Below are 27,017 nucleotides of genomic sequence, written 5' to 3'. Positions count from 1 at the left end.
AGGGTTCATGTAGCCTACAAGCTCAGACCTGGGTGTTGCCTGCCTGCTTAATAGCTTTCAAATGCATGAACCTCTGAACTCAAGTGTCACGTATGTATTGTGAATACAATGACATCATGTTTGACAGGCAATTCTGCTTTTATGCCTATGGATATCAAGCATGTGGTAGTGTCAAGTGTTGCTTTACAGAATCCTTGCAGTATTTACAAGCCAAGGCCAACATGCAGTATTCACAAGCCAATGTGTTGTTATGCCTTGCATGACTACTGAAAATACACACAAAAACACAACCACAGCCACGCAAACTCAAGCACATACAAGAATACAGACACACACACCCACCGAGCGTATGTCTTACCGTGACACGTTTCATGTCCAGCTGTCTGAGTTGAAGCACACAGCGCAGGGCGGCCTGCTTGTACCATGTCTCCAGGGCTACTGGGTTCCCATCCAGGGTGAGCTCAGAAAGGGAGCAAGACTCTCCCAGGCAGGCTAGCTCATCAAAACTACACACAGAGTGAGAAAACACACACCACACAGGTCATTAACAACTATCAATGGGACAAATACTATATCAAATCAAACCAAATTTAGTTTGTCACATGCGCCAAATACAACAGGTGTAGACCTTACCGTGAAATGCTTACTTACAAGCACTTAACCAACAATGCAGTTTTAAGAAAATAGAGTTAAGAAAATATTTACTAAATAAACTAAAGTAAAAAAAATGTTTAAGTAACACAATAAAATAACAATAATGTGGCTATATATACACGGGGTACCGGTACCGAGTCAATGTGCAGGGGTACAGGTTAGTCAAGTTAATTTGTACATGTAGGTAGGGGTAAAGTGACTATGCATTAATAATAAACAGCGAGTAGCAGCAATATACAAACAAAAGGAGGGGGGGGTGTCAAGCAAATAGTTCGGGTGGCCATTTAATGAATTGTTCAGTAGTCTTATGGCTTGGGGGTAGAAGCTGTTATGGAGCCTTTTGGAACTAGACTTGGCGCTCCGGTACCGCTTGCTGTGCGGTAGCTGAGAGAACAGTCTATGACTTGGGTGACTGGAGTCTTTGACAATTTTTTGGGCTTTCCTCAGACATTTTTGGGGCTGCTGAGTGGCACAGCAGTCTAAGGCACTGCATCTCAGTGCTTGAGGCGTCACTACAGACACCTTGGTTCGAATCCAGGCTGTATCACAACCGGTCGTGATTGGGAGTCCCATAGGGCGGCGCACAATTGGCCTAGTGTCGTCCGTGTTTGGGCGGTGTAGGCCGTCATGATTAATAGGAATTTGTTCTTAACTGACAAGCCTAGCTAAATAAAGGTTAAATAAAAAAATATATATAGGTCCTGGACGGCAGGAAGCTTGGCCCCAGTGATGTACTGGGCTGTACGCACTACCCTCTGTAGCGCCTTACGGTCAGATGCCGAGCTGTTGCCATACGGTGATGCAACTGTATGTTAATATAATGAGTAATTCACTTAGAAAAGCTCCCCCAACCTCAATTTTAGTTGAATTAACCTTATAATCCATAGGTCGACACTACCACCAGGGAACAGGGCCCGTATTCACAAAGAGTCTCAGATTAGGAATGCTGATCTAGGATCAGGTCCCCCTAGTCCATATAATCTTATAATCTATTAAGGCAAAATGGATTCAATATTACCTCTCCTACCCTAAGACCCTTTTTGAATACCCAGGGCCCAGAACTCAACAAAAAGAAAACATGGAAACGTGCTAATTGGGCCTGGGGCTGGCAGTGGAAGAGGGCATTGAAAGCAACAGACATGGCCTGGGGCTGGGTGAACAGAGTTTTAGATGGGAAGACAATAACTAGGCTAAACAGGGTGGTAGGTAGCCAAGCTAACTAGGGTGGCAGGTGACCTAGCGGTTAGGAGCGTTGGGCCACTGAACGAATGGTCGCTGGTTCAAATCCCTGAGCTGACTAGGTGAAAATAATCGGTCTATGTGCCCTTGAGCAAGACACCTAATCCTAATTGCTCCTGTAAATCACTCTGAATAAGAACGTCTGCTCAATGACAAAAAAGGAAATGTAATGTAAACAGTAGGTTCACCACAAATGTGAATATAAATAGTGTTCTGGGCACTGTTTGCAGAGAGGACTTCTGATTGGCCTAATTTCAGAATTCCTGACATTTAATCCTAGTAAAAATTCCCTTCTTAGGTCAGTTAGGATCACCACTTTATTTTAAGAATGTGAAATGTCAGAATAATAGTAGAGAGAATGATTTATTTCAGCTTTAATTTAATTTCTTTCTTTCACAATCCCAGTGGGTCAGAAGTTTACATACACGCAATTAGTATTTGGTAGCATTGCCTTTAAATTGATTAACTTGGGTCAAATGTTTCGGGTAGCCTTCCACAAGCTTCCCACAATAAATTGGGAGATTTTTGGCCCATTCCTCCTGACAGAGCTGGTGTAACTGAGTCAGGTTTGTAGGCCTCATTGCTCGCACGTGTTTTTTTCAGTTCTGCCCACAAATGTTCTATATGATTGAGGTCATGGCTTTGTGATGGCCACTACAATACCTTGACTTTGTTGTCCTTAAGCCATTTTGCCACAACTTTGGAAGTATGCGTGGGGTCATTGTCCATTTGGAAGACCCTTTTGCAACCAAGCTTTAACTTCCTGACTGATGTCTTGAGATGTTGCTTCAATATATCCACATAATTTTCCTCCCTCATGATGCCATCTATTTTGTGAAGTGCACCAGTCCCTCCTGCAGAAAAGCACCCCCACAACATGATGCTGCCACCCCCGTGCGTCAGGGTTGGAATGTTGTTTTTCTGCTTGCAAGCCACCCCCTTTTTCCTCCAAACATAACGATGGCCATTATGGCCAAACAGTTATATTTTTGTTTCATCAGACCAGAGGACATTGCTCCAAAAAGTACCATCTTTGTCCCCATGTGCAGTTTCAAAATGTAGTCTGGCTTTTTTATGGTGGTTTTGGAGCAGTGGCTCCTTCCTTGCTGAGTGGACTTCAGGTTATGTCGATATAGGACTTGTTTTACTGTGGATATGGATACTTTTGTACCTGTTTCCTCCAGCATCTTCACAAAGTCCTTTGCTGTTGTTCTGGGATTGATTTGCACTTTTCGCACCAAAGTACGTTCATCTCTAGGAGACAAAACGCATCTCCTTCCTGAGCGGTATGACGGCTGCGTGGTCCCATGGTGTTTATACTTGCGTACTGTTGTTTGTACAGATGAACGTGTTACATTCAGGCGTTTGGAAATGGCTCCCAAGGATGAACCAGACTTGTGAAGGTCTACAATTGTTTTCTGAGGTCTTGGCTGATTTCTTTTAATTTTCCCATGATGTCAAGCAAAGAGGCACTGAGTTTGAAGGTAGCCTTGAAATACATCCACATGGACACCTCTAACTCAAATGATGTCAATTAGCCTAGCTGAAGCTTCTAAAATCATGACATAATTTTCTGGAATTTTCCAAGCTGTTTAAAGGCACAGTCAACTTAGTGTATGTAAACTTCTGACCCACTGGAATTGTGATACAGTGAAGTATAAGTGAAATAATCTGTCTGTAAACAATTGTTGGAAAAATGACTTGTGTCATGCACAAAGTAGATGTCCTAACCGACTTGCCAAAACTATAGTTTGTTAACAAGAAATTTGTGGAGTGGTTGAAAAACAAGTTTTAATGACTCCAACCTAAGTGTATGTAAGTCCCGTGTGGCTCAGTTGGTAGAGCATGGCGCTTGCAACGCCAGGGTTGTGGGTTCATTCCCCACGGGGGGACCAGGATGAATATGTATGAACTTTCCAATTTGTAAGTCGCTCTGGATAAGAGCGTCTGCTAAATGACTTATTTGTAATGTAAACTTCCGACTTCAACTGTATATAAGCTTTATGTTTGGGCAAGGCAGGGTTTAAATTATTTATTTACTGCCTAAAACAGAGTGGGCTAGCAAGAGCTGCCGTGAGAAATGAATCACATCAGAAGTCAACTGTGGCCCTCTGGACTGGCAACACTGTCTTATTAAATCAGGATTTCACCGTTTTCACAGGCAGAGACAGTGCTCGTTCAGCATTCAGCCTCTGTCCTCCTGACTGAACTCAATGACAACTCCACTATTTATATAAGGCTAAGGGAGGTAAAAGGCAAAGCCACAAACCACACAAGGAAAAAAGAACAGGGGTTTGAAAACACACTATCCACAGTAACAAAACAGACTTTCCATTCATGAGACATGCCGACACCATCTCTTAGCAACCCAGCAGTACAGTAGGTTGTTAGTCACTGGGGTAGGGAGAGACTGCCCACCCCAGCAGTACAGTAGGTTATTAGCCACTGGGAAAGGGAGAGACTGCCCACCTCAGCAGTCATTCAGTGTGTGCTCAGAGAGAGAGAGAGACCAGGCAGTATGGGTCCTCCTCTGCAGCAGAGGCCAGGCCTAGCCCTGAGCTATAGGGAGCTGCCTGGGAGGGGAACCTGCCAGCACTGAGATCTGTGGAGAGGAGAGGGTTAAGCAGTAGCAGCAGATCTTACCTGGTAATGCTGTTGCAGCTGAGAAAGAGGCGCTGAAGGCAGGGCAGCTGGTCCACCTCTGTCTAGACAAAGAGAGGGAGAGAAAGAGGGGGATGAAGAGAGGAGAGGGGGCTCTAGAGGGGTTTGAGTTGTGGTAGCGGTGGGGCACTGCACAGTCACGGCTCAGACCTTCCCATCCCTCTCCATTCCCTCTGTCACCTTGCAGCTCCCAGCTTCGGCATACAGCCCCATCCGCCCTGCGCGCGCAGACACACTGCCGCGGCTGCACAGGGAGGGGAGGGGGAGAGCAAGGAGAAGGGGAGGGAGAGGAGAGGAGAGTGCGCTAATGCAGATATCCCCTGCTGCAGGAGCTTGCTCACTCAACCGCTTATAGAAGAGAGAGAGAAAGAGAGAAAGAAAGAGGGGGCTACTGGCACACAGACACACACAGTGACACACACAGTGACACACACAGAGACACAGCCCAGCAGCAGCAGAAAAACAAAGGGAAGGCGACAGCGATTTGGGTAAATTATGAATTCAACAGGAATAGATTAAAGTCTCCAGTGGTGCCGATGTCATGGAATCTGTTTCATCATCAGGCTGTTTCAGGATCAATGGAGGAGAGAGTCTGGGGGAGGATGGGAGGATGTGAGGAGGACCAGCAGGCTGGCTGGCTGATGAGGACACAGAGGCACAGGCAATGTCACAGCCAGCTACAGGAGAGTAGGACAGGGGGATGGCAGTGGGGATGACGTGTTCAGCCTCGTAGGACAGGGCAACCTCATTAGCTGCAACTTTAGAAGCCTTCTATGAGGATGAATGACATGCGCTGGGATGCGTGTGTGTGTGCGTGTGGACACTGCCATGAGGGTCTTAAAGCGCTGCGTCAGCCTATATAGCCTCCATCAGCACTGCCTGTATCTCTGCCTCTCATCAGACAACAAGAGCTTAACCTAGCAGCCATCCACATAAACTCCCTCTACACTACCACAATACTCATCCACATAAACTCCCTCTACACTACCACAATACTCATCCACATAAACACCCTCAACACTACCACGATACTCATTTACATAAACTTCTTCTACACTACCACAATACTCATCCACATAAACTCCCTCTACACTGCCACAAAATTCATCCACATGAACACCCTCTACACTACCACAATACTCATTCGGATAAACTCGCTCAACACTACCACGATACTCATCCGCATAAACTCCTTCTACACTACCACAATACTTATCCACATGAACTCTCTCTACACTACCACAATACTAATCCACATAACCTCCCTCTACACTGCCACACAAACTCCCTCTACACTACTACAAAACTCATCTGCATAAACTCCCACTACACTACCACAATCCTCATCCACACACGCTCACTTGCACGCACACCCCCATCCCCCCATTCTAACAACCCAAATGCCCACCTGCCAGATTAGCCTAATGGAGGCACTCCTTTCATCTGTGTGGGTGAAAGACGTGATGCCCAGTTATGGTGGATTCCCTCTAATCAGTCTACTACACCTGGTCGTCTACCACAGCTCTCACTATGCCGAGGGCCAACTGGTCAGCCACTAGACTAGAGCACAACATTTACTGTGTAATGGCCATGCTGACCTCTAAAGCCATATCCATGCTTTCTGCTACATGAATCAGATCTGTGGGGCTTGGCCATTTAGTTTAGTTTATTAATTCGACCTTTTAAAAAACAAGCACACGCAAAACTTGAAAAAGCCATACATGCACATGAGTAAAATCATGGAGGATAACACACAATAAAGTCTGGGACTTATTTTCATTGTGGTCCTCTTGAAACAAGATGGCTAGGCAAGATCGAACACAGTTAAACACAGTATGGCATTGAGATAATAAAACATAAAAACAAAGAAGAATAACATCTATCTCATCATTGCAGTTACATCGTATGGTACATTCATATGGGCAAAGAAGACATCAAACATTTATTTTTTTTATTTTTGGATATCCGAAACATACAATATACTTGCAGTGAAGCCGCTCAACATCTACATCATACCAGTCATCCAACAGACTCCCATTCAGAGTGACACACAGAAGCATCCAGGGTCAATGCCCTGCTCAAGCACACGTTGTCAGATCTTCCACCAGGCCAAAAAACGTGAACCCGAACCCTCCAAGATCCCCTCACAGTTCCCCAATAGCTGTCCCTCAACCATTCGAGACCCCTCCCACAGTCCCCCCCAAGAAGAAAAATAAAAAATACAATTAATTCCATTCCCCACCCCCAAGAACCCCCCAACAACCAAGAGAATGTACTAAAGAGAAAAAAGAAAAAGACAGAAGGAAACAGCAAACAACAATGCAATTTTTTTTTTTTATTAAAAATTGAAATATTAAAACAAAGGACATCTAGTACAACTAAAATCATAACAGCAATGCAAACTATATGTTTGTGTGCATGTCTGGCACTATTACATGTATGTGTATGTTCTTGTATGCGTTTATTTGAATGAGTGTGTGTATATGTGTACAAACACCTGCACGGCATCAGCCTCAGGCAAACTGGCATTGGTTGTAAAAACCCTTCCCCTCAGTGTCATTCAAACTGACTTTTTAACATGTTTAATTTAGACCTTTTTAAAAAAAAAAACATTTATCTTTGACCATCATTCTATCTCCCGCACAGAAACTCCACTCCCACTTGCCTCCCGGGTGGCGAGTGGTCTAGGGCACTGCATCTCAGTGCAAGCTGAGCCACCAGAGTCTCTGGGTTCGCGCCCAGGCTCTGTCGCAGCCGGCCGCAACCGGGAGGTCCGTGGGGCGACGCACAATTGGCATAGCGTCGTCCGGGTTAGGGAGGGTTTGGCCGGTAGGGATATCCTTGTCTCAGTATGTATAAAAAATAAAAAAAATAAAAAAATCATGACAATTTTCTGGAATTTTCCAAGCTGTATAAAGGCACAGTCAACTTAGTGTATGTAAACTTCTGACCCACCGGAATTGTGATACAGTGAATTATAAGTGAAATAATCTGTCTGTAAACAATTGTTGGAAAAATGACTTGTGTCATGCACAAAGTAGATGTCCTAACCGACTTGCCAAAACTATAGCTGTTAACAAGACATTTTGTAGAGTGGTTGAAAAACAAGTTTTAATGACTCCAATCTAAGTGTATGTAAACTTCCGACTTCCAACTGTATATTAAACTGTAAAAATTCAGTTATAAATGATTTTGTCTTAGTTAAAAATAAGTTGACCCCATTCCCTTTTCCACGCAAGTTCATCTAAGGATGTAGAGTGAGTTTCCTGTAAACAGTATGTTACATTCCTTTTCTTTTAGCTATGTAAAGACTGATCTTTTTTTTTTTTTTTTTTTACAATCTGTTAAACCGTTACAATTATAACTGGCTATACTTATTTCACCCCTTAACTAGATACTATTCTCAGTCTAAATCAACCATCATTAGTGCTTGTAAAGTTACTGCCATCAGAGGTATTATGACGGTCAAAACTAGAGCTTTCAAATGTCTGATATTTAGAATTCAAGAAATAGGTTCTAGCAATATTTGTTTTATTCCCTTGCCTGTTTTCCTGTGAGCCAATGCCACAGTTGTTAGAAAATTGAGACAAGATATTATGTGTGTAGTAAATCTGAGTAGGTTGATGTGTAGGATATTGGATGTGATTTAGTGAGAGTGTGTACAATGTCTGTATAAGAGTAAGACTATAATGTGTGATATCCCCCCAAAAAATAACTCTGCCAATTTGCTTGGTTGAGTGTCTATGTGTATAACATGAAGTGCATATAGCCTTAATATTCTTGATGATAATTGTAATCCATATCGTATCACCGTCATAGTTGCATCATAATTACCTTTAACATCATTGAAAAACACATCCCAGTATTTCCATAGCAATTGACATTTCACATGATCATGAAAGAGACCTTGCATTACTCTAGAGACGGCTTCACTACAGTACAAATGTATTCCATACGATATGTTATTATTCCCCAATGCCCCTATTCTGATATCTTCCCCTTGCTTGTTGTAAACATATATAAACTTGTAGACAAATACATAAAAAAGATCGACAAATAATAAACACATTAAATTATAAAACAGTTCTCGACAATAGAGAGAGGGAGAGAAAAGAGAAAGAGAGTGAGAGAAGAGAGCGAGATCAGGTGTGTGTGTGTGTGTGTGTGTGTGTGTGTGTGTGTGTGTGTCTGTGTGTGTGTGTGTGTGTGTGTGTGTGTAAGTCTGTATGTGGATCATATCCACGTCATAATGTTCAGATATTTTTTACAGTTCCTATATTTAATTTTTTTCGTAACCTGAAGTCCCTGTAGAATTTAGTACAGCCATGATGTTATGAAGCTGTCTCGGAATAGCTGTCCATCCATAAAGAGTTTGTCCACTATGAGAAAGGCACACTTACCCTTCTCCCTTTGTTGCCTTTGTACCGGATACAGTCTCTTACGATGTTCGTTTATCTTCCTTGAGACCGAATTTGGTCCCTTTAAGCTCACTTCCCTGCTTTTGATCAGCTCCTTTTGTTGGTAGTGTTCAAATTTTGCGATGATCAGTCGGGAACCCTTGGTCTTGTCGCTCCGATCTCCAAGTCTGTGTACTCGGTGAAAAGCCACCTTGTTTACAGTCTCTATAGGAAGTTTCAAGGCGGATTGCATGAATTCTCTGATTGAATGAATTCTCTCTGGATTATTGGATGCGTCCTCAGGAATCCCAGAAAAAAAATCACGCATGCTCCTACTTTTTATGTCTAGTAGCGACTCCTTAATTTCCCTGAGTAGACAATCCATGTTGGAATCGTGGATTTTTACCTTGGCTGTGAGTGCCTTGTTTTCTCCTTGGAGCATGAGAACTCCAAACTCCCTCTCAGCCCTGCTACCTCCTCACACAACTTTTCCAGTGTTGCATGGATTCCAGCCAGAGCACTAGCCTCTACTTCAACAGTAAGTAAATTGTCCGTGTCTGTAGATTAATCTGTTTTTCTTTTTTTTGTTGGGTTAAAGTTATTTTGTGAGGTAGTCGGATCTTGCCATGACGGAGTATGTTGTTCCTCCATAGCATAAAGCTGTTGGTACTAGTCGATTTCCCTTAGGATCTCCTTAGTATCAAGGTTGTCTCTTTACTGTAACCAGTTGTTTTACGAAACGATAACAATGAGTCTTTCCCACGATGACGACAGGTGTCTGTAGTACAGCCAGCTAGCATTCGCAGAATCCACACAAAAGAATGGAACACAAACTTGCAGTCCCAGCCGTAAAGGCTAACCACATCGTGAAATCCTTAGCAACAAAACTTTAGTTCTGATTAAAATTTAGTTCGATTTAACCTTTACCACTCCAGCGTTCCGCCAGCGGAACTCCTCCCACATTCCACTGAAAAGGCAGAGCGCGAAATTTAAAATATATTTTTTGGAAATATTTAACTTTCACACATTAACAAGTCCAATACAGCAAATGAAAGGTACACATCTTGTGAATCCAGCCAACATGTCCGATTTTTAAAATGTTTTACAGCGAAAACAGCACGTATATTTATGTTAGCTCACCACCAAATACAAAGAAGGACAGACATTTTTCACAGCACAGGTAGCATGCAAAGCCAACCTAACTAACCAAGAACCAACCAAACTACCCAAGAAACAACTTCATCAGATGACAGTCTTATAACATGTTATACAATAAATCTATGTTTTGTTCGAAAAATGTGCATATTTGAGGTATAAATCAGTTTTACATTGCAGCTACCATCACAGCTACCGTCAAAAATAGCACCGAAGCAGCCAGAGTAATTATAGAGACCAACGTGGAATACCTAAATACTCATCATAAAACATTTCTAAAAAATGCATTGTGTACAGCAAATGAAAGACAAGCATCTTGTGAATCCAAACAATATTTCAGATTTTTTTAAGTATTTTACAGCGAAAACACAATATAGCATTATATTAGCTTACTACAATAGCCTACCACACTACCGCATTCATTCATCAAGGCACGTTAGCGATAGCAATAGGCACGTTAGCGTTAGCGAATAAACCAGCAAAATATATTAATTTTCACTAACCTTCATAAACCTTCCTCAGATGACAGTCCTATTTCCTCAGGTTATACATACACTTATGTTTTGTTCGAAAATGTGCATATTTAGAGCTGAAATCAGTGGTTATCCAGTATGCTTCCTTTTCCCAGAATGTGCGGATATTTCTATTAGACTCTCACCTATTCTGACCAAATAGCTATTCATAAACATTACAAAAAGATACATGTTGTATAGGAAATGATAGATACACTAGTTCTTAATGCAATCGCAGTGTTAGAATTCTAAAAATATCTTCATTACGACATAAGGCTTATGTTATAGCGAGAGAGTGGCCAAAACCTGGGCGCAAAACTACTAGTATACAGTTCGACAGATATATGAAATAGCATCATAAAATGTTTCTTACTTTTGGTGATCTTCCATCAGAATGTTGGACAAGGGGTCCTTTGTCCAGAACAGTCGTTGTTTGGATTTAGAACAGTTTTTCCCTCTTGAATTAGCAAGCACACTGGCCAAGTGGCGCGAAGCTCTCCTTTCTGAAAAAAGGCACACAACGCAACAGGCCTAACGTCCCGAATAAATTTCAAAAATCTAATAAAACTATATTGAAAAAACATACTTTACGATGATATTGTGATATGTATCAAATAAAATCAAAGCCGGAGATAGCAGTCGCCTATAACGACGGCTTTTCAGTTGGCAATTCCAGGTCCACCTGCGCGCTTTCCAGAAAATAGGAAATGGATGACTCGTCGTGCCAAGAGGATATATTCCACCTCAGACCAAGATAAACACTTAATTTCTTCTCTCACTTCCTCTTGACATCTAGGGGAAGGTGTATGACGTTCATGTATACTCATACGTATCATGCCCATTTATAGGCAGGCCCTTGAACAGAGCATAATTTTCAGACTTTCCACTTCCTGGTCAAAAGTGTGCTGCCAAATGAGTTCTGTTTTACTCACAGACAAAATTCAAACGGTTTTAGAAACTAGAGAGTGTTTTCTATCCAATAGTAATAATAATATGCATATTGTACGAGCAAGAATTGAGTACGAGGCCGTTTAAATTGGGCACGTTTTTCCCCCAAAGTGACAACAGCGCCCACTGTCCTCATCAGGTTAATGAAACAATTTTAATATAAACAACATTGTACTGTGTGGACAGTACAATGTTCTGTTGCGGGATCTGATCAAACAGTTTTTAACTTTATTTTTCAGAGCTGCCAAGAAAGGACATCGTTTTTAAATTAATAAACATTGTAAGACTCCAACCATCTGCCTCCTGTGTCTGCATTTGGGCCTCACCTTATGCCTTGATAGTATGTTAGATTCAAATGTGTGCCTGGTGCAATAAACAGACAAAACTAGTACTGACCAAACCAATAAAATAGATAAGGATGGATTCTTGATCTGTATTTACTACAAAATGTATAATATACTGTAAATAATATACAGTACCGGTACTATATAATATACAGTACTGAATTAGTCATAGAATAATTTGTCCAGTATGTTAAGGCAGCTGAGTGCTCATAGATCAATATTACTTATGCTGTAAGCATATGACCCAGACAGTAAAGTACGGCAAAGCTTTCATGGGGTCCGATTGACTTAAACATTAATATAATTCAAACAAAAGTCTGATATTTCTTTTGTTTACATTATGTTCATACCCCCTGGGCTCTAAGGCTCAAAATCATTATCAAAATGCATATTTTCCCTTGGAAAAAGATTAATGGCAAATGCAGGAGAAGGCTTCTAAAGCTGTAGCAAATGAGGATGAAACAAAACAAACGAAACAGGGCCAGGGCACAGAATAGAACAAACCTCCCCATCCTTGCCCCCCCTGTCCCACGTATGGCCTCCTGTTGCTGCACCATCCTGCTCAGCTACGGTGCTGACTTTTTCCACATTTTGTTATATTACAGTTTTATTCTAAAATTGATTAAATCGTTTTTTCCCCCTCATCAATCTACACACAATACCCCATAATGACAAAGCAAAAACCGTTTTTTAGATTTTTTGTAAATGTATTACAAATAAAAAACTGAAATATCACATTTACATAAGTATTCAGACCCTTTCCTCAGTACTTTGTTGAATCACCTTTGGCAGCGATTAAAGCCTCAAGTCTTTTTGGTTATGACGCTACAAGCTTGGCACACCTGTATTTGGGGCGTGTCTCCCAATCTTCTCTGCAGATTCTCTCAAGCTCTGTCAGGTTGGATGGGGAGCGTCGCTGCACAGCTATGTTCAGGTCTCCGCTGAGATGTTCAAATCAGGTTTAAGTTCGGGCTCTGGCTGGGCCACTCAAGGACATTCAGAGACTTGTCCCAAAGCCAATCCTGTGTTGTCTTGGATCTCTCTGTACTTTGCTCTGTTCATCTTTCCCTCGATTCTGACTAGTCTCCCAGTCCCTGCCGCATGCTTCACCGTAGGGATGGTGCCAGGTTTCCTCCAGACGTGACGCTTGGCATTCAGGCCAAAGAGTTCAATCTTGTTTCTCATGGTCTGAGTCCTTTAGGTTCCTTTTGGCAAACTCCAAAAGGCTGCCAGTTACTGAGGAGCGGCTTCCGGCTGGCCACTCTACCATAAAGGTCTGTGGTGGAGTGCTGCAGAGATGGTTGTCCTTCTGGAAGGTTCTTGCATCTCCACAGAGGAACTCTGGAGCTCTGTCAGAGTGACCATAGCGTTCTTGGTCACCTCCCTGACCAAGGCCCTTCTCCCCCGATTGCTCAGTTTGAGTTTGGCCGGGCGGCCAGCTCTAGGAAGAGTCTTGGTGGTTCCAAACTTCTTCCATTTAAGAATGATGGAGGCCACTGTGTTCTTGGGGACCTTCAATGCGGCAGACACTTTTTGGTACCCTTCCCGAGATCTGTGCCGACACAATCCTTTCTCGGAGCTCTACGGGCAATTCCTTCAACCTCATGGCTTGGTTTTTGCTCTGACATGCACAGTCAACTGTGGGACCTTATATAGACAGGTGTGTGCCTTTCCAAATAATGTCCAATCAATTGAATTTACCACAGGTGGACTCCAATCAAGTTGTAGAAACATCTCAAGAATGATCAATGGAAATAGGATGTACCTGAGCTGAATTTCGAGTCTCATAGCAAAGGGTCTGAATACTAACGTAAATAGGCTATTTCTGTTTTTTATTTTTACAAAATTTGCAAACATTTCTAAAAACCTGTTTTCGCTTTGTCATTATGGGGTATTGTGTGTAGAATGATGAGGATTTGTATTTATTTAATCCCTTTTAGAATAAGGCTGTAACGTAACAAAATGTGGAAAAAGTCAAGGGGTCTGAATACTTTCCAAATACACTATATGTGCATGTCAGTGGCCGTGTGCAATGGGTTACAAAATAAAGCCATAGCCTACTTTAGGCATAAACAAAAGAAGGCTACTGTATGCATACAGTACGGTCAACCCCCCACACCACTCAGTGACTTAGTTAGCGGGACTTTAATGATGGGCTGCTCTAACACAATTATTGTATAAACAATTAAGGAGAAGAGGAGTGCATTCACTTCATGCCGTTCTGGCCCCATTACACAACACTTTTAATGTGCTGTCTTCTACAGTTTATCAGAGTACACCCAATATGTTCTCCCTGTTGATTATGCTTATTATGCATTTTGGTTGAACCAAATGATTACATGTAAAAACATTTTTATGAAATTGGAAACAATTAAATATTATGTGAAATTAAATTCAACAATAATATATGTTGATGATAATGCTAACACCCTAATATATTCAATATGCTGTAAACTATTGTCTTTTAGCAGTTTCACTCAATTCCTTATAATCAACCTAATAATTATGACACCCCTCACTATTGTCATTTGTTGCACTAATTGCACTGTTTGTCTACATAACCTGGTTCAAGCATTCATTACATTACCCTAAAGAAGGCACAGTGACGCCGAAATGTTGGTGTTTTACCCAATAAATGACTAGGAGTTTATACATATGGTGTGTGTGACTCTCTTTGGTTTTATAGCTTACTGTCTCTAACACTAACAGTATTACAGGGATGCTGCCTCCGCAGGGGTGCTGTTGCAATAATTAGGATTATGGCTATGTCTGATTGGAGAAGTCGTGAAATAATTAAATCAATCACTGCATAAATTATAATGAGAGAGACAGGTGCGAGGAAGGCTGTAATCTCTGCCATTTGCAACACTGCTTTTATAGGAACATTTCTCTACTGCTACACATTAACAGTACTGTCTGCTGCTGCATCCCCATAGTGACAGGAACGCTCTGCTCCTGAAATAAAGACATTAGATGACTGTGCACTCCCACTCTGTCACGCCCTGACCTTAGAGATCCTTTTTATGTCTCTATTTTGGTTGGTCAGGGCGTGAGTTGGGGTGGGCATTCTATGTTTTTGTTCTATGTTTTCTATTTCTATGTGTTTGGCCGGGTGTGGTTCTCAATCAGAGGCAGCTGTCTATCGTTGTCTCTGATTGAGAACCATACTTAAGTAGCCTTTTCCCACCTGTGTTTTGTGGGTAGTTGTTTTCTGTTTTGTGTCTGCACCAGACAGAACTTTTCAGTTTGTTCCGCGTTGTTATTTTTTGTTCTAGTGTCCAGTGTTATTAAAAATCATGAACACGTACCACGCTGCAACTTGGTCCTCTTGTTCTTCCTCAGACGAACATCGTTACACACTCAGTGTCACATAGTAGGTTTTGAGGAGAACGCTGCAATGAATCCTTATAACATCCATTTCTGCATGCTGAAAAAATGCAATTCATACCACAATATGAGCACATAGTCTACCACACATACACCTGCTTCCCAGACTGAATATTCACCCCTGTATTCTCCGTCAGTGCAACAGCACTTCCAGCTCTGACTGTGGCTGAGTCTAAATTTAGAAACAGAGTCTCAGACAGAGTGATGTCATCACTGGGCTGATGTGGTGCATAAAAAAAGCCCACTGTCTGTCCACCACTGTCTATCTCATCTGCTAACAGCAGCGGCCCAGAGACTAGGAGGTGTGTCTGAACCTGGTGTCAGTCTCTCTCCTGCATGTCCTGGGCTTCACCTCTACAGCTCAGCTCCACCCCAGCTATGCTGACAGCTTGCGTGTGTTTGATTTTCTCACACACTGAGGAGCTCCCCTACAACCATTACTGTGCCAACACAGCCTCTCATAACCGCTGTCTCTGCTGCACGCAACAACACTCTACAAAGAGAAGCGCCAACAAACACGTGTGTGCGTGTCTGTGTGTGTGCGTGTGTGTGTGATCCTTAGTAAGTGCTACTGGTGACCTGGTCATTCAATGGCTGAGGTTGTTTAAGTTACTTGTCTTTTAGAGAGTGCATACAATATACAGACTAAAACCATACAGAACAGTATCTCACCCATTCATCACAAACAGAGTGATACTCTGTTACCATCATCTCCAAACTGTTCCATTTTAGGTGTCATTTAGGATGCTTTTCTAGGGTAAACAAACCTTTCAGACATGTACCATATGTAGCACAGTACCCAAAGGGTTATACATACAGTATGTCTAAAATACTGGCCTTCCATGTAACTGAGCCCAATGTTTAAGTGTAGGTTTAAACTTGTTTGGAAAAGTGCACTTCAATGTATTTGTCTTTCCCTCCAAGTCCTTTCCAAAAATCCACTATATTCCTCTCTGGAATGAAAAGGAAAACCTTTTAAGACACCTGAAAGTATCTGTGTTTAGTTTGTGCCTGCAATCCAAATATTGAAAGAGCCTTGAGAAAAATGCTGAAGGGTAGAATTTTTTCTACACCCAATAAAACATTATATCCGATTATTAAAAGTGGAAGTAATTTCATCAAAACTTCTAAGTGGGTAAACAGGAGCTGTAGTTGATAAGATGCGACATTTCTGTTTTTTCTACAATTTTTCCAGCCTGGTCACGTGATACAAGTCAGGATTAGACGTCCATCCATGTCTGAGGATGTCGGGAGTTGACATAGAAACAGGCCACTAGAGGCAACCGTGAGCGCTGTCACCTTCAAGAAGGTTTTGGTTTTTCTAGGGCGTTGTGGACAGAGATGACAGACGGGAGTACAAAAGGAGGTTGCATGTTCAAATCCAGTGATAGAAACCTCAATCCCAAACTTTTTAACTCGGCCCCCCCCCCCCCCCCCATCCCCCCCATCCAGCATTGGGGAACATCCCCAATTCTGTACATGCAATTCTATACATTTTTTCCATGTCTAATGTGTATTCGTGATATTTAAGTGACAAAAAAATTACAACAATATCCATGGGCTAAAAAACCTAAATAAAAGAATGTTAGCTGACATGGGCTAGTTGATCTGGACATTTCTGACAAGTTATAAATAGCTCTCTATGATATGCAATGACTAACATGACAAGAGGAACTGATGATGCACTACACAATTTCGAAATGGCACCTTGTGCATTCTACTATTACAACTTTCAAGAGTAAGTTTAAAGCCGGACTGAGTTCCTTAAAAAAAAAAAGTATATATACAGTATTCTTGATCCCCGGGGGGACACGCCCCACAGTTTGGAGTTAATGCCTAACCTTAAGTTTTCAGAGTTAATGCCTAAACTTAACCATATTGAAATTTGACATTTGGAACAACTTCTAAATTTGACGTTTGAGAAACATGCATGAACGTCTAATTCTGACATGAGAGCATGTTGAATTTTCCAGCATACCAAGTGAGGGAAGGGTTTGGAAATGTCAGATTTGCATACAAATGAACGACCTGTTTAGGCCTGTTTGTACTCCTCTGTTGATCAGAAATACTATAGAAACATAGGGGGAGGGAATTTCTGTTTCAAAAATATCCTATTTCACTTCCACTGGAGTCAGCATGAGGAGGGGTTAATGAGCTAGCTATTTCCCCCTTGGTAACCACCGTAGATGACAGGAGAATAAGTGTGCTACTTCACTTTGTGTTTTTTCTTGGTGAGACATGAAACAGAAAAACGTCTAAATGTGATACCAAGACAAACATCAAAATAAGGAAAACATGCAAAGGCTTGTGCCAGGAGCGGGGGATGATAACAAGATGAAAGAAGAATCTGCAGCTAACATCATCATCTAAGAAGAAAATGATAATCTAATCTACACATGTCAATGCATGAGTAGGTAAGGGGACAGACACTGGCAACACCTTGGGGACGGTCAGAGGTTTGATACACAGCAAGAAGCTAGCTTAAGCCGTCAGCTGTATGCCAATGAGTGTGTATATATCAAACCACGACAGTTGGATGTGTGCATCTGTTAAAATTGGCAGCATTAGCAACACAGCAGCATACTGTTCTTGCACAGTATATTGCAGAGTGGGGGGAACCATCTTCAACCATTACTGTGATGATAGAAGGGCCAAGCTGTTTGCGATCTTAGCACAGATCTGAATCACTACAGGCCTGAGCCATTACATCTGCACAGTGCATTAGTGTGAGCCCAAAGGATTAGACACAATCCAGCTGCTTCAGTTCAGAACAGCCAGGGCTGCTGGTAGGGCTCTGCTCTACCATCAGTCAGTCAGTAGCCCCCTCAGTATGTCATGCCTGCAGTCCCTCCACCAACCCCAGCCTGTGGCCTCTCAGATCCCAAAACCCAGCAGCTTTCAGTATGTATGCTCTTTTGTGTGTATGTACTGACATGTATGTGTAACTGATAGATGTGCGCGCACACACACACAATGTTTTTAAATATATGTCAATAGTAAAGTATTTTGTCTGTAATGTCTTTTTCCAAGTAAGACTAGTTGTCGCCATTGGCGTCGACTAATGGGGATCCTTATGAAATAAAATCCCCTCCTCTCCTCACCACAGTGGAGATGCAGTTGCGTCTCAGGTTGATCTCGGTCAGTGAGTCCAGGCCCTGCAGGTTGTCCACCCTGGAGATGCAGTTCCCTGCCAGGTTCAACACGCGCAGCTCAGACAGGTGGGAGAGGTTCCCTATCTGGGAGATCTGAAGGCACAGGGAAACACAGACAGAAACATCACTGTGATAAACTGGTGAAATGTTCTCTTAATGTTCTCTTCATGATGAATGAAAGACTAGGCTCACACCTAAGGGGCTTGTCTTGAGGCTGTGCTGTTGTAAATATATTGGGGTGGTGATAGGGGCCATAAGGGTGATTTTCAGTGTTGAGAATATGCTCTGTATTGTCTAAATCAAATGATGAGACATGCCAGTTCTGTTTGTTGTGCAAAATAAAACGCTTGAGTACAGCGGAGTAGAGCAGACACCGGTGTACCCTGATTTACTAGCCTAAGGCCATTCCATTTTCTCTGCTAAAAACAGCCCAAAATAAATTAAACCTTCTAAAGGGTGGGAGATAACTTATTTGAATTTTTAACATACAATGTTACCATCCAATTCAACCCTTACAATCACTCCTTTTGTTTCTGACCCACATTATCATAATTTCGATGTCAAAACAAAGTCAGTATTCTCTTTGAACCATGAGTCCAAAAGGCATCCAGAATCCAAAAGGGTCAGTAGTAGTGAAATGTGGCCCTGGCCTCAGTCTGGTTGAGGGGGAACTGTAGGGCCTCTTGTCAAAATGAAACTAACTACTTCAGGACCCAGGGGATTCCCCGGTTGCTGTCTGTCTGTCAGTCTGAGTGTGAGGCTGTGAGGTGTGTGCCACTCAGTCCTGTGTCCTCTCCGTTTCAGGAAGAGGTCATGTTTGCGTCCCAAATGGCACCCTATTCCCTATGTACGGGCTCTGGTCAAAAGTAGTGCACTATACGACACGGCCCAGAACTACAGTAACTACCACTGAGGGCCCGGCTTTTGGGGTTCCCTTTTCCTTGATGATGATGATACACTGCATGTTACTCCAGGGGTCAAAGGTTGAAAGGCTCCTACAGTGAGCTTGATGCAAGTAGACATGAATCAAGACAGACTGAGTATGGTTGTTAGCTTAGGGCAGAATCTAAATGAACAGTGAACATAATTTAAAGGACAAAAGCTGCATAGAGCTCTGGCTAAAAGAGCCTCTGCTTTTCCCTTCCATTTAGGGGAGGGGGGGGGGGGGGTGACAGCCTGCTCTCCACATCTAAAGCCCTTCCATGAGTGATACTGAGGCACACTCTTCTCTCTGACTCTCCTCTTTCATAGCTTGACCAGACAGTGCTATGTCATAGCGATCTATTTGTACAGTAAGTTGTCTAGCTGCCAGTAGTGAGTAGTAGAAGTGGTATCTCAGTTATGGAGTTCTGACAATAGGCCCAGGTGTATTAAGTCCCCCAAATGCCTCTCAAAATACTGTTGTTGTTGGACAGAGACAAGAGAGACAGGCAAGAAACATTGAGATTGAAACAACTTTTGTTATGACTGCTGACAAATACAACAGAGTGAGGTAATGTTCCACTCCAACTGAGGCTTCCCAGTGGTGTTCTCTTTGATTCACAGTTCCACCATGGCTCCAATGAAAAGCATTCTCTCTGTCTCAAGTCCACTTCAACACAAGTCAGCAAATGGCTAAAATAATCTCAGCCCTGGCTGGGACTGGGACATCATCCTCTGCAAAGCTAAGAAAGCCAGAGGGTCCACTCCACACTGGCTGTATCTTTCACTGAACAGAAATTTTACATCAGGGCAGATTAGATCATCTCATCTGAAAATATTTAACTGGGTTGTGTTACAGATAACTGTAGAACTGCTTTCTGTTGGGGTGGATCACGCATCCAAAATATGTTACAGTGGTTCCCCACTCATTTTAGAGAGGAGGAACATGAGAGGTCAGGGCACTGTTGGAAGTTTTAATGTCCTATAGGGATATTTGCTCTGCAGGCAGGGTCACATCTGTCCTTTATATGTCTAAAAATAAAAAAGGCAAAGTGCATAGTAAGTTTCAAATAATTTCATAATTAAGTTAAATATTGTCTGTTTGATGAATGATTTTGAATTTTTAATGTATTTCATTGTAGACATCATATACCGGTACTCCTTGCATTCCTGATACAATAAAATGTAGTGCCATTCAAAAACTCTCAAGCGATAAAAAATGTAGCCTTGTCCTCAATGATTAGCAGCCATTATCACTAGTGTCAACTAGATACAGAGGATCCTGTTGTGAGCACAATCCATCACTCAACCAATGGAAGGAAAGGTTATTTAACAATATGATGTCATTCTCTAACTCCAAGACCTGGTCAATGGAGTTGAATGTCCTTCCTTCCCAAAGAGGATATTCCTCTTGAACATTTCCAACAAACTGGAAATACGACATCTCCCTTCTGAGTAAAATGAGAGGCCAGGCAGGGGTGATTTGAAATTAGGGCAGAAATTATCCCTTGTTTGTGGCCATACATAGGTGACTTAAACACTGCTGTGCTTTAGGAAGTACAAATGTGGTAAGAAGAAGACACAGTATGTTCGTGGTCAGAAGTCACTGTGGAAAACAGCGGCTGCTGGGTAGATTAACAGAAACCAATGTTTAATTGGGAATGAGAGTATGAGACACATGAAAAAGAGCAGCCGGAGTCAGAGAGAGGAGTCTCACAGGGACTCTGGGTTGACTTTCACTGGAGCAATGTGGGCGATATACTGGCAGCACATTTCAAACAACCAGCACTGCGGACAGATGACTTTTCAATCCTATCCTCTTTTTACAGATGCTGGCAAAATCCTGATTTGACACCAGTATTACTGTGATCCCCTCTCTTCACAGGCTTTTAATACGTTGTGACAGCAGCCAGATCATACTGTAGGCCTATCTAAGGAGAAAAGCTCATCAAATCGGCCTTCGCACAACTTACCATTCACACTAAAATGAGTTGTAGAACAGCTTTATCAGGTTTTCCTTCATTGTAAAAGGAACAGAAATAGCCTTGCCTGTAAGAGAAATTATAGTAATTGAAGAAGAACTATAAGGTAACCCAGAGCAAGACTGGGATGTGTGGGAGTAAGCTCCTAAATATGTTTTAATTTGGTGGGAAAACAAAATAAAGGTAAAGTACTCTAGTAACAATGGCTGAGAGAGCACTGAGTTTCAACTAAAAGTACAAATATAACTCACTGCCTTCACACGACTGAATATAGAATGTACTCAAAAGCCTCACAACAGGAACCAATGCGTGTGCTTTCCTGCAGTCAAGCCTGCATGAGCTTAACTGTAGGGGCCCAGAGTCAGTGATGTAGTAACCAACCGGCAGTATGGGGGAGGTGGTAGTGCCTCTGCTCTTGCTGAACCTCACAGCTAGATATCACAGTCCCCCACTGGTAACAGTATTGCATACAACATTACAGACAATAAATGCATGTGGGTGTATATTTGGAGAACAAAAAGGAATGTAAGTGAAGTAATCATTTTCTAAGGTTTGAAACATGGTACCTGATTGCCATGCAAGTCCAGAACATCTAGTTTAGTCAGGTTATCCAGACTGCATATCTTCTGGATTCTGCAAAACATTAAACAGACAATAATATTAACATCATCCTCTCTGGTATTCTATACAGGATATCTCTCCTATAACGCAATGTTACTATGACAAAGAGCTGGTATCCCATCTGCTAACTGAATGGTTACCAGCCACAAGGAAATGGGATTGTCAAAGATCGGTAGGAATTTATTTCTACTGATGGTTAAGTTGACTGTTTTCCACTGTCCTGTCACCCAAGATTGTCTATACAGACCAAACTGTAACTTAGGGAAGTTAGGTTACAGTCCCTTGGAAATTCTATCAGAAACCTAAATTTGTGGTATGCTTTGCTTGAAAGGTACCGCAGACTGTTCTGAAAGTGGGTTCTAAAAAGCCAAATGTCAGGTTTTACAGACTCTGGAACAAAACCAGACCTCAGCAATGGGATCCCAGTGGCATTTGCCATGATTTGTGACTTTAATCTTCCTCCCTCCTGACCTTTAGTTTTAAAGTAAAGTGATGTTAGATGTAAGATTCACAAAGAGAGCAGTGGTATAGTTTTGTACAGAAATTGGGCACCTGCAGGAAAGTACTTTTCAATGGAGGTTGATATATAGGCTAGCTGTGCTGTGGCGGTCATACAGTATCACTTAATCCAAAAAGCAGGATGTGCATATCCCTACGGTAACATCTTTATAAATGTAAAGAAAAATCCCACCAAAAAAAGACAGCATAAAAAGTTTTTCATCTGAGCCGGCCGACACAGGGAGACCAATGGGGCGGCGCACAATTGGCCCAGCATCGTCCGGGTTACGGGAAGGGTTTGGCCGGCAGGGATGTCCTTGTCCCATCGCGCTCTAGCAACTCCTGTGGCGGGACCGGGCACATGCAGGCTGACACGGTAGCCAGGTGTACGGTGTTTCCTCTGAAACATTGGTGTGGCTGGCTTCCGGGTTAAGAAGGCATTGTGTCAAGAAGCAGCGCGGCTTGGTTGGGTTGTGTTTCGGAGGACACACGGCTCTCAGCCTTCGCCTCTCCCGAGTCTGTATGGGAGTTGCAGCGATGAGACAAGACTGTAACTACCAATTGGACACCACGAAATTGGGGAGAAAAAGGGGTAAAAGTAATTTTAAAAAAAACATGCACCATGCAAAAAACCTTGAAACCATGCACTGTAAAAGCACCAAAATGAGTGGGAGCTCCTATCCTATTGTTCTGTTTGTATGCTTGAGAAACGTAACACAAACCTGTTCTTGCCCAGCATAAGCACTCTGAGAGAGGCCAGGGCTGAGATGCCAGACATCTGGGAGATGTGGTTGTCATACAGGTCTAGGAAAGCCAGGTGCCGCAGATGAGACAGATTGTGGATGTGCGTGATGAGGTTGTGCTGAAAGTTAAGCAGCCGCAGCCTACCCATGCCCTCCAGCAGGGGACACTCCTCCAGACCACGCCTGACACACACAACACAAAGGCATTGTCAACAACACGACTCTGTGAGAGGATGACCCTGTATTATCTTGTTATGATGCAGAGGAGAGGGGGCTCACAGTTAAAAAGGTACAAGCCACCTGATACGTGCTACCTGTCCCAGACCTGCTGTTTTCAACTCTCTAGAGAGCAGGAGCGGTAGAGATATTCTAAATGATCGGCTATGAAAAGCCAACTGACATTTACTCCTGGAGGTGCTGACTTGCTGAACCCTCGACAACTACTGTGATTACTATTATTTGACCATGCTTGTCAATTATGAACATTTGAACATCTTGGCCATGTTCTGTTATAATCTCCACCCGGCACAGCCAGAAGAGGACTGGCCACCCCTCATAGCCTGGTTTCTCTCTAGGTTTCGGCCTTTCTAGGGAGTTTTTCCTAGCCACCGTGCTTCTACACCTGCATTGCTTGCTGTTTGGGGTTTTAGGCTGGGTTTCTGTACAGCATTTGAGATATCAGCTGATGTAAGAAGGGCTATAGAAATGCATTTGATTTGATTTGATACCACACTGGCAGGCAGGGTTCAGGAGATCTCATTATTCTAAGTGGATGAGGCTATGGATATGGTTTATTGTTGACTAGTCTCTGCTGAGTCCCCAACGAACGAATGATCCGGTTTTCAGGGGAAATGGAAAGAGAGCCTGTGACAGGACTTCCTCTTTTGTACGTTAACAAGGCCATGTTCAGTTGCCAAACGTTCTCGAACGTTGCAGATAGAAATGCCATGAATAGAGCCGATGTGATTCCTTATTCTACATATCAGAGATGCAAGTTTTATCTACATAGCCTATTTCTATCTGAATATTCCAGAATATTCCAAAACGTTCAATCCTGCTGAACGTGCCCGGCGACACTCCATCTTAACTCCTCCTCCAAATTTACTGGATTGGTTGAACAGTGCAGAAGAGAACTTCCCCCGACACTTTTTTTCTTCTTCTCATCAAGACCAGTATGTAGAGGATCTAGTTTCAGGCATTTCTTTTATGCCTGCAAAGTTGACATGCACTGTCAGAGGGCAGGATAATCTTTATGAGGGACTTTGCTACACTCTACTGGTGAGTCCAAGCAATTACAAACTTGGCACTCCATTGCATGACAGTGTACTGAGAAGCTCAACATAGACCACTGAACAAACAAAGCCATGAGTGTTTTAGCCTACCTGTCCAAATCTAGTCGCTCAGGACTCAAAGCACAATCATCACAGGAACGAAAGGCAATTGGAAAACTAGAGGGAGAATTCTCACTCAATGATATGGCATCACCTGGTCCTGTTACAAAGACACATGTGTTCAGAAAAGCATCAGGTTTTACATGTCCAGAAGTGTTTAACTTGAGCACAGAGCAGAATGTTCCATTAAACTGACTTTGATCCATGAAAAAAAGCAGGGGGGCTAGCATTGCTGAAGAGAGGGGGAGGATCCTGAGTGCAGCCACTCACCAGTTGTCAGGGTGAGGGGTGAGGTACTGTGGGAGTTGATGGCCCCTGCACTGTGGGTTGCTCTCCTAGGCTTCACTCTGTGTGGCTGTGGCCCCAGGTCACCAGTCTGCCCACTGGGTAGAGCAGCAGCAGGGGGTAGGAGGGGACGCTCAGGGCCCATAAACTCACTGACAAACGCCAGCACAGGGGTGTGGAGAGGCCTGCCGCTGCCACTGTCTGCATTAAGCTTGCTGTCTGGATAGAAAAGTAAATGGTGAGACAGAGAAGACGGGGACAGGTAAGAGACTGTCATGGTGTCTTGTAATTTAGTCAGGTAGTAGTACCTTGTCTTGGTGGATTAATTTTCATGGTGTCCATGTTTATCCTGTTTGTAAAGTCTTTAGACCATCGGACGTCCAGCTGTCAAATAAAACATTTAATGAATTAGAAATATATAATTATGATAATTAAAGGGTACTCAATACATAACGTCATGCTTTCCATGTTAATGCATTGTCTCATTAAAATAGTATAATTTGGGGAATGGGGACACTCCTCACTGTGGATCTATCTACGAAGGCAAACTCACTGGTCTCTGAACATTTCTCTCTGGTATTTGAGAGTTCACTGCTGTAAAGTGCAGTTTATAGCTGTTGACCTGTGGGGAATGACAGAAAAGGATGAGGCAATTTAAGATTAGCAATTGTAACAATAGACGAACAACAACTAAACCAAGAGTCCACTATACGGTTACTTTTCTCTCCAGACAGCAGGCTTAATAATATTCATGCATTTGTGGAGCAACAATATGCAACCCAGCCACTGTAACGTTAGCTAGATAGATAGCAATCTTGCACATTTATATGACTGTTACAGAGTTGCATTAGCTTTCTGGATAAGCTAGCTAGCATGCTAACTCTTTCCTAATAAAGACAGAGAGGAAGTAAAGATGATTTATTGTGGACACATCATTCTTACCGTGGGAGAAAGACATCTTCCTGTAATGGCTGTATTGTTGTTGGTCTGTTGTCTTTGTGGCCGCATTTTTGCTAGTGTTACAACGTTGCTAGTCAGCTTGCTATAATGTGGCTAACTAACCAGTTTTGTTGTTTAACGTCAATGCTAATTATTTAAAAATGTATTGTTGTGAACTGATGCTACAATGTAAAAATGGCTCATCATGTCACTGACACAGCACTAACTTCCCTGGCAACGTCCTTCTCTTCTATGGAAACGACAACACTTCTACCTTGGTTACACCACATCCTGTCTCAATATAAGTAATCCCGCCAACAATCCTAAAAATGAAAGGTTCCGCTTGTAGAATTACCGGTAGAATATGAATAGAATGGAATAGATCATTATTGTTAATTTGGTTAGAACTCAAAATCCAACTTCTGCCTAATAGACTTTTTATCCCCGGAGCTAAAGCCTAGGTATTAGGTTACCTGTTATCAAGTCTCAGGCAAGGTTATCACCTTCTCCGCAATGACCCCAGTTTATAGGAATCACTGACTAAATTTGGGTCACGCCACCAATTTAACAAGAATGTGTTAGCCTGCTGAGCTAAACCCTAGGTTTCCGGTTTCAGGCAAGGTTAGGCTATCACGCACCTAACCGCCTCCATTATTCATTTGTATGAGCAATACAAGTAAGGAAGTAATCCAAAAACAGATTTCAGAGCCATGTCCTCTTACACTATTATTGATGGATTCATAAACACTTTATTAAAGAAAAAACTCTCCACCGGTAACCCTCTCATTGTTATAAAGCATTGGCTACACTGTCTCTCAACTCGAAAGGATAAGAGCTAGGAATGGACTCTCATTCAGACTCATCAAAGCGACATCCCACACACACGCTAATCACAAGGATATATTCATATATACATAAAACTGACACATTTGTGGGAGATGATGTTGTAATCTTATGTGACAAGCAGATTGCAGTGTCTTAGCTCTTATTACTTATTTATATAATAAGAAAGACTCTGAATACAAGAAATGGAACTGGAGCTTCACATTTACTAAAACGAGTTAGTACTAGAATAACATAGAACAACACTGCGCATGACCAAAGGTGCTCCATTCTTAAAGGGGACATCAGTAATTAACAGAACATAACATTCCTTCTCTTATACAGAGTGACTTTTACCAAACCACA

General features: G+C 42.4%; 1 protein-coding gene across 1 annotated transcript in view; it reads right to left on the bottom strand.

The window, feature by feature from the left end:
• Positions 1–26,313, bottom strand: part of LOC129854442 (leucine-rich repeat-containing protein 49-like) — a gene marked incomplete in the record, with an annotated part of 48,246 nt that extends 21,933 nt beyond the window's left edge. Inside the window, 10 exon segments of the mRNA XM_055921489.1 lie at positions 359–506; positions 4,537–4,598; positions 18,399–18,542; positions 21,919–21,985; positions 23,194–23,397; positions 24,597–24,705; positions 24,876–25,109; positions 25,199–25,274; positions 25,444–25,512; positions 25,833–26,313. Coding sequence (XP_055777464.1) covers positions 359–506; positions 4,537–4,598; positions 18,399–18,542; positions 21,919–21,985; positions 23,194–23,397; positions 24,597–24,705; positions 24,876–25,109; positions 25,199–25,274; positions 25,444–25,512; positions 25,833–25,898 — 1,179 coding nt within the window.
• Between the last annotated feature and the right edge of the window lie 704 nt (positions 26,314–27,017).

The sequence above is a fragment of the Salvelinus fontinalis genome, chromosome 4 (assembly GCF_029448725.1).
Source record: "Salvelinus fontinalis isolate EN_2023a chromosome 4, ASM2944872v1, whole genome shotgun sequence".
Lineage (NCBI taxonomy): Eukaryota > Metazoa > Chordata > Actinopteri > Salmoniformes > Salmonidae > Salvelinus > Salvelinus fontinalis.
This window is presented reverse-complemented; position numbering and strand designations above follow the sequence as displayed.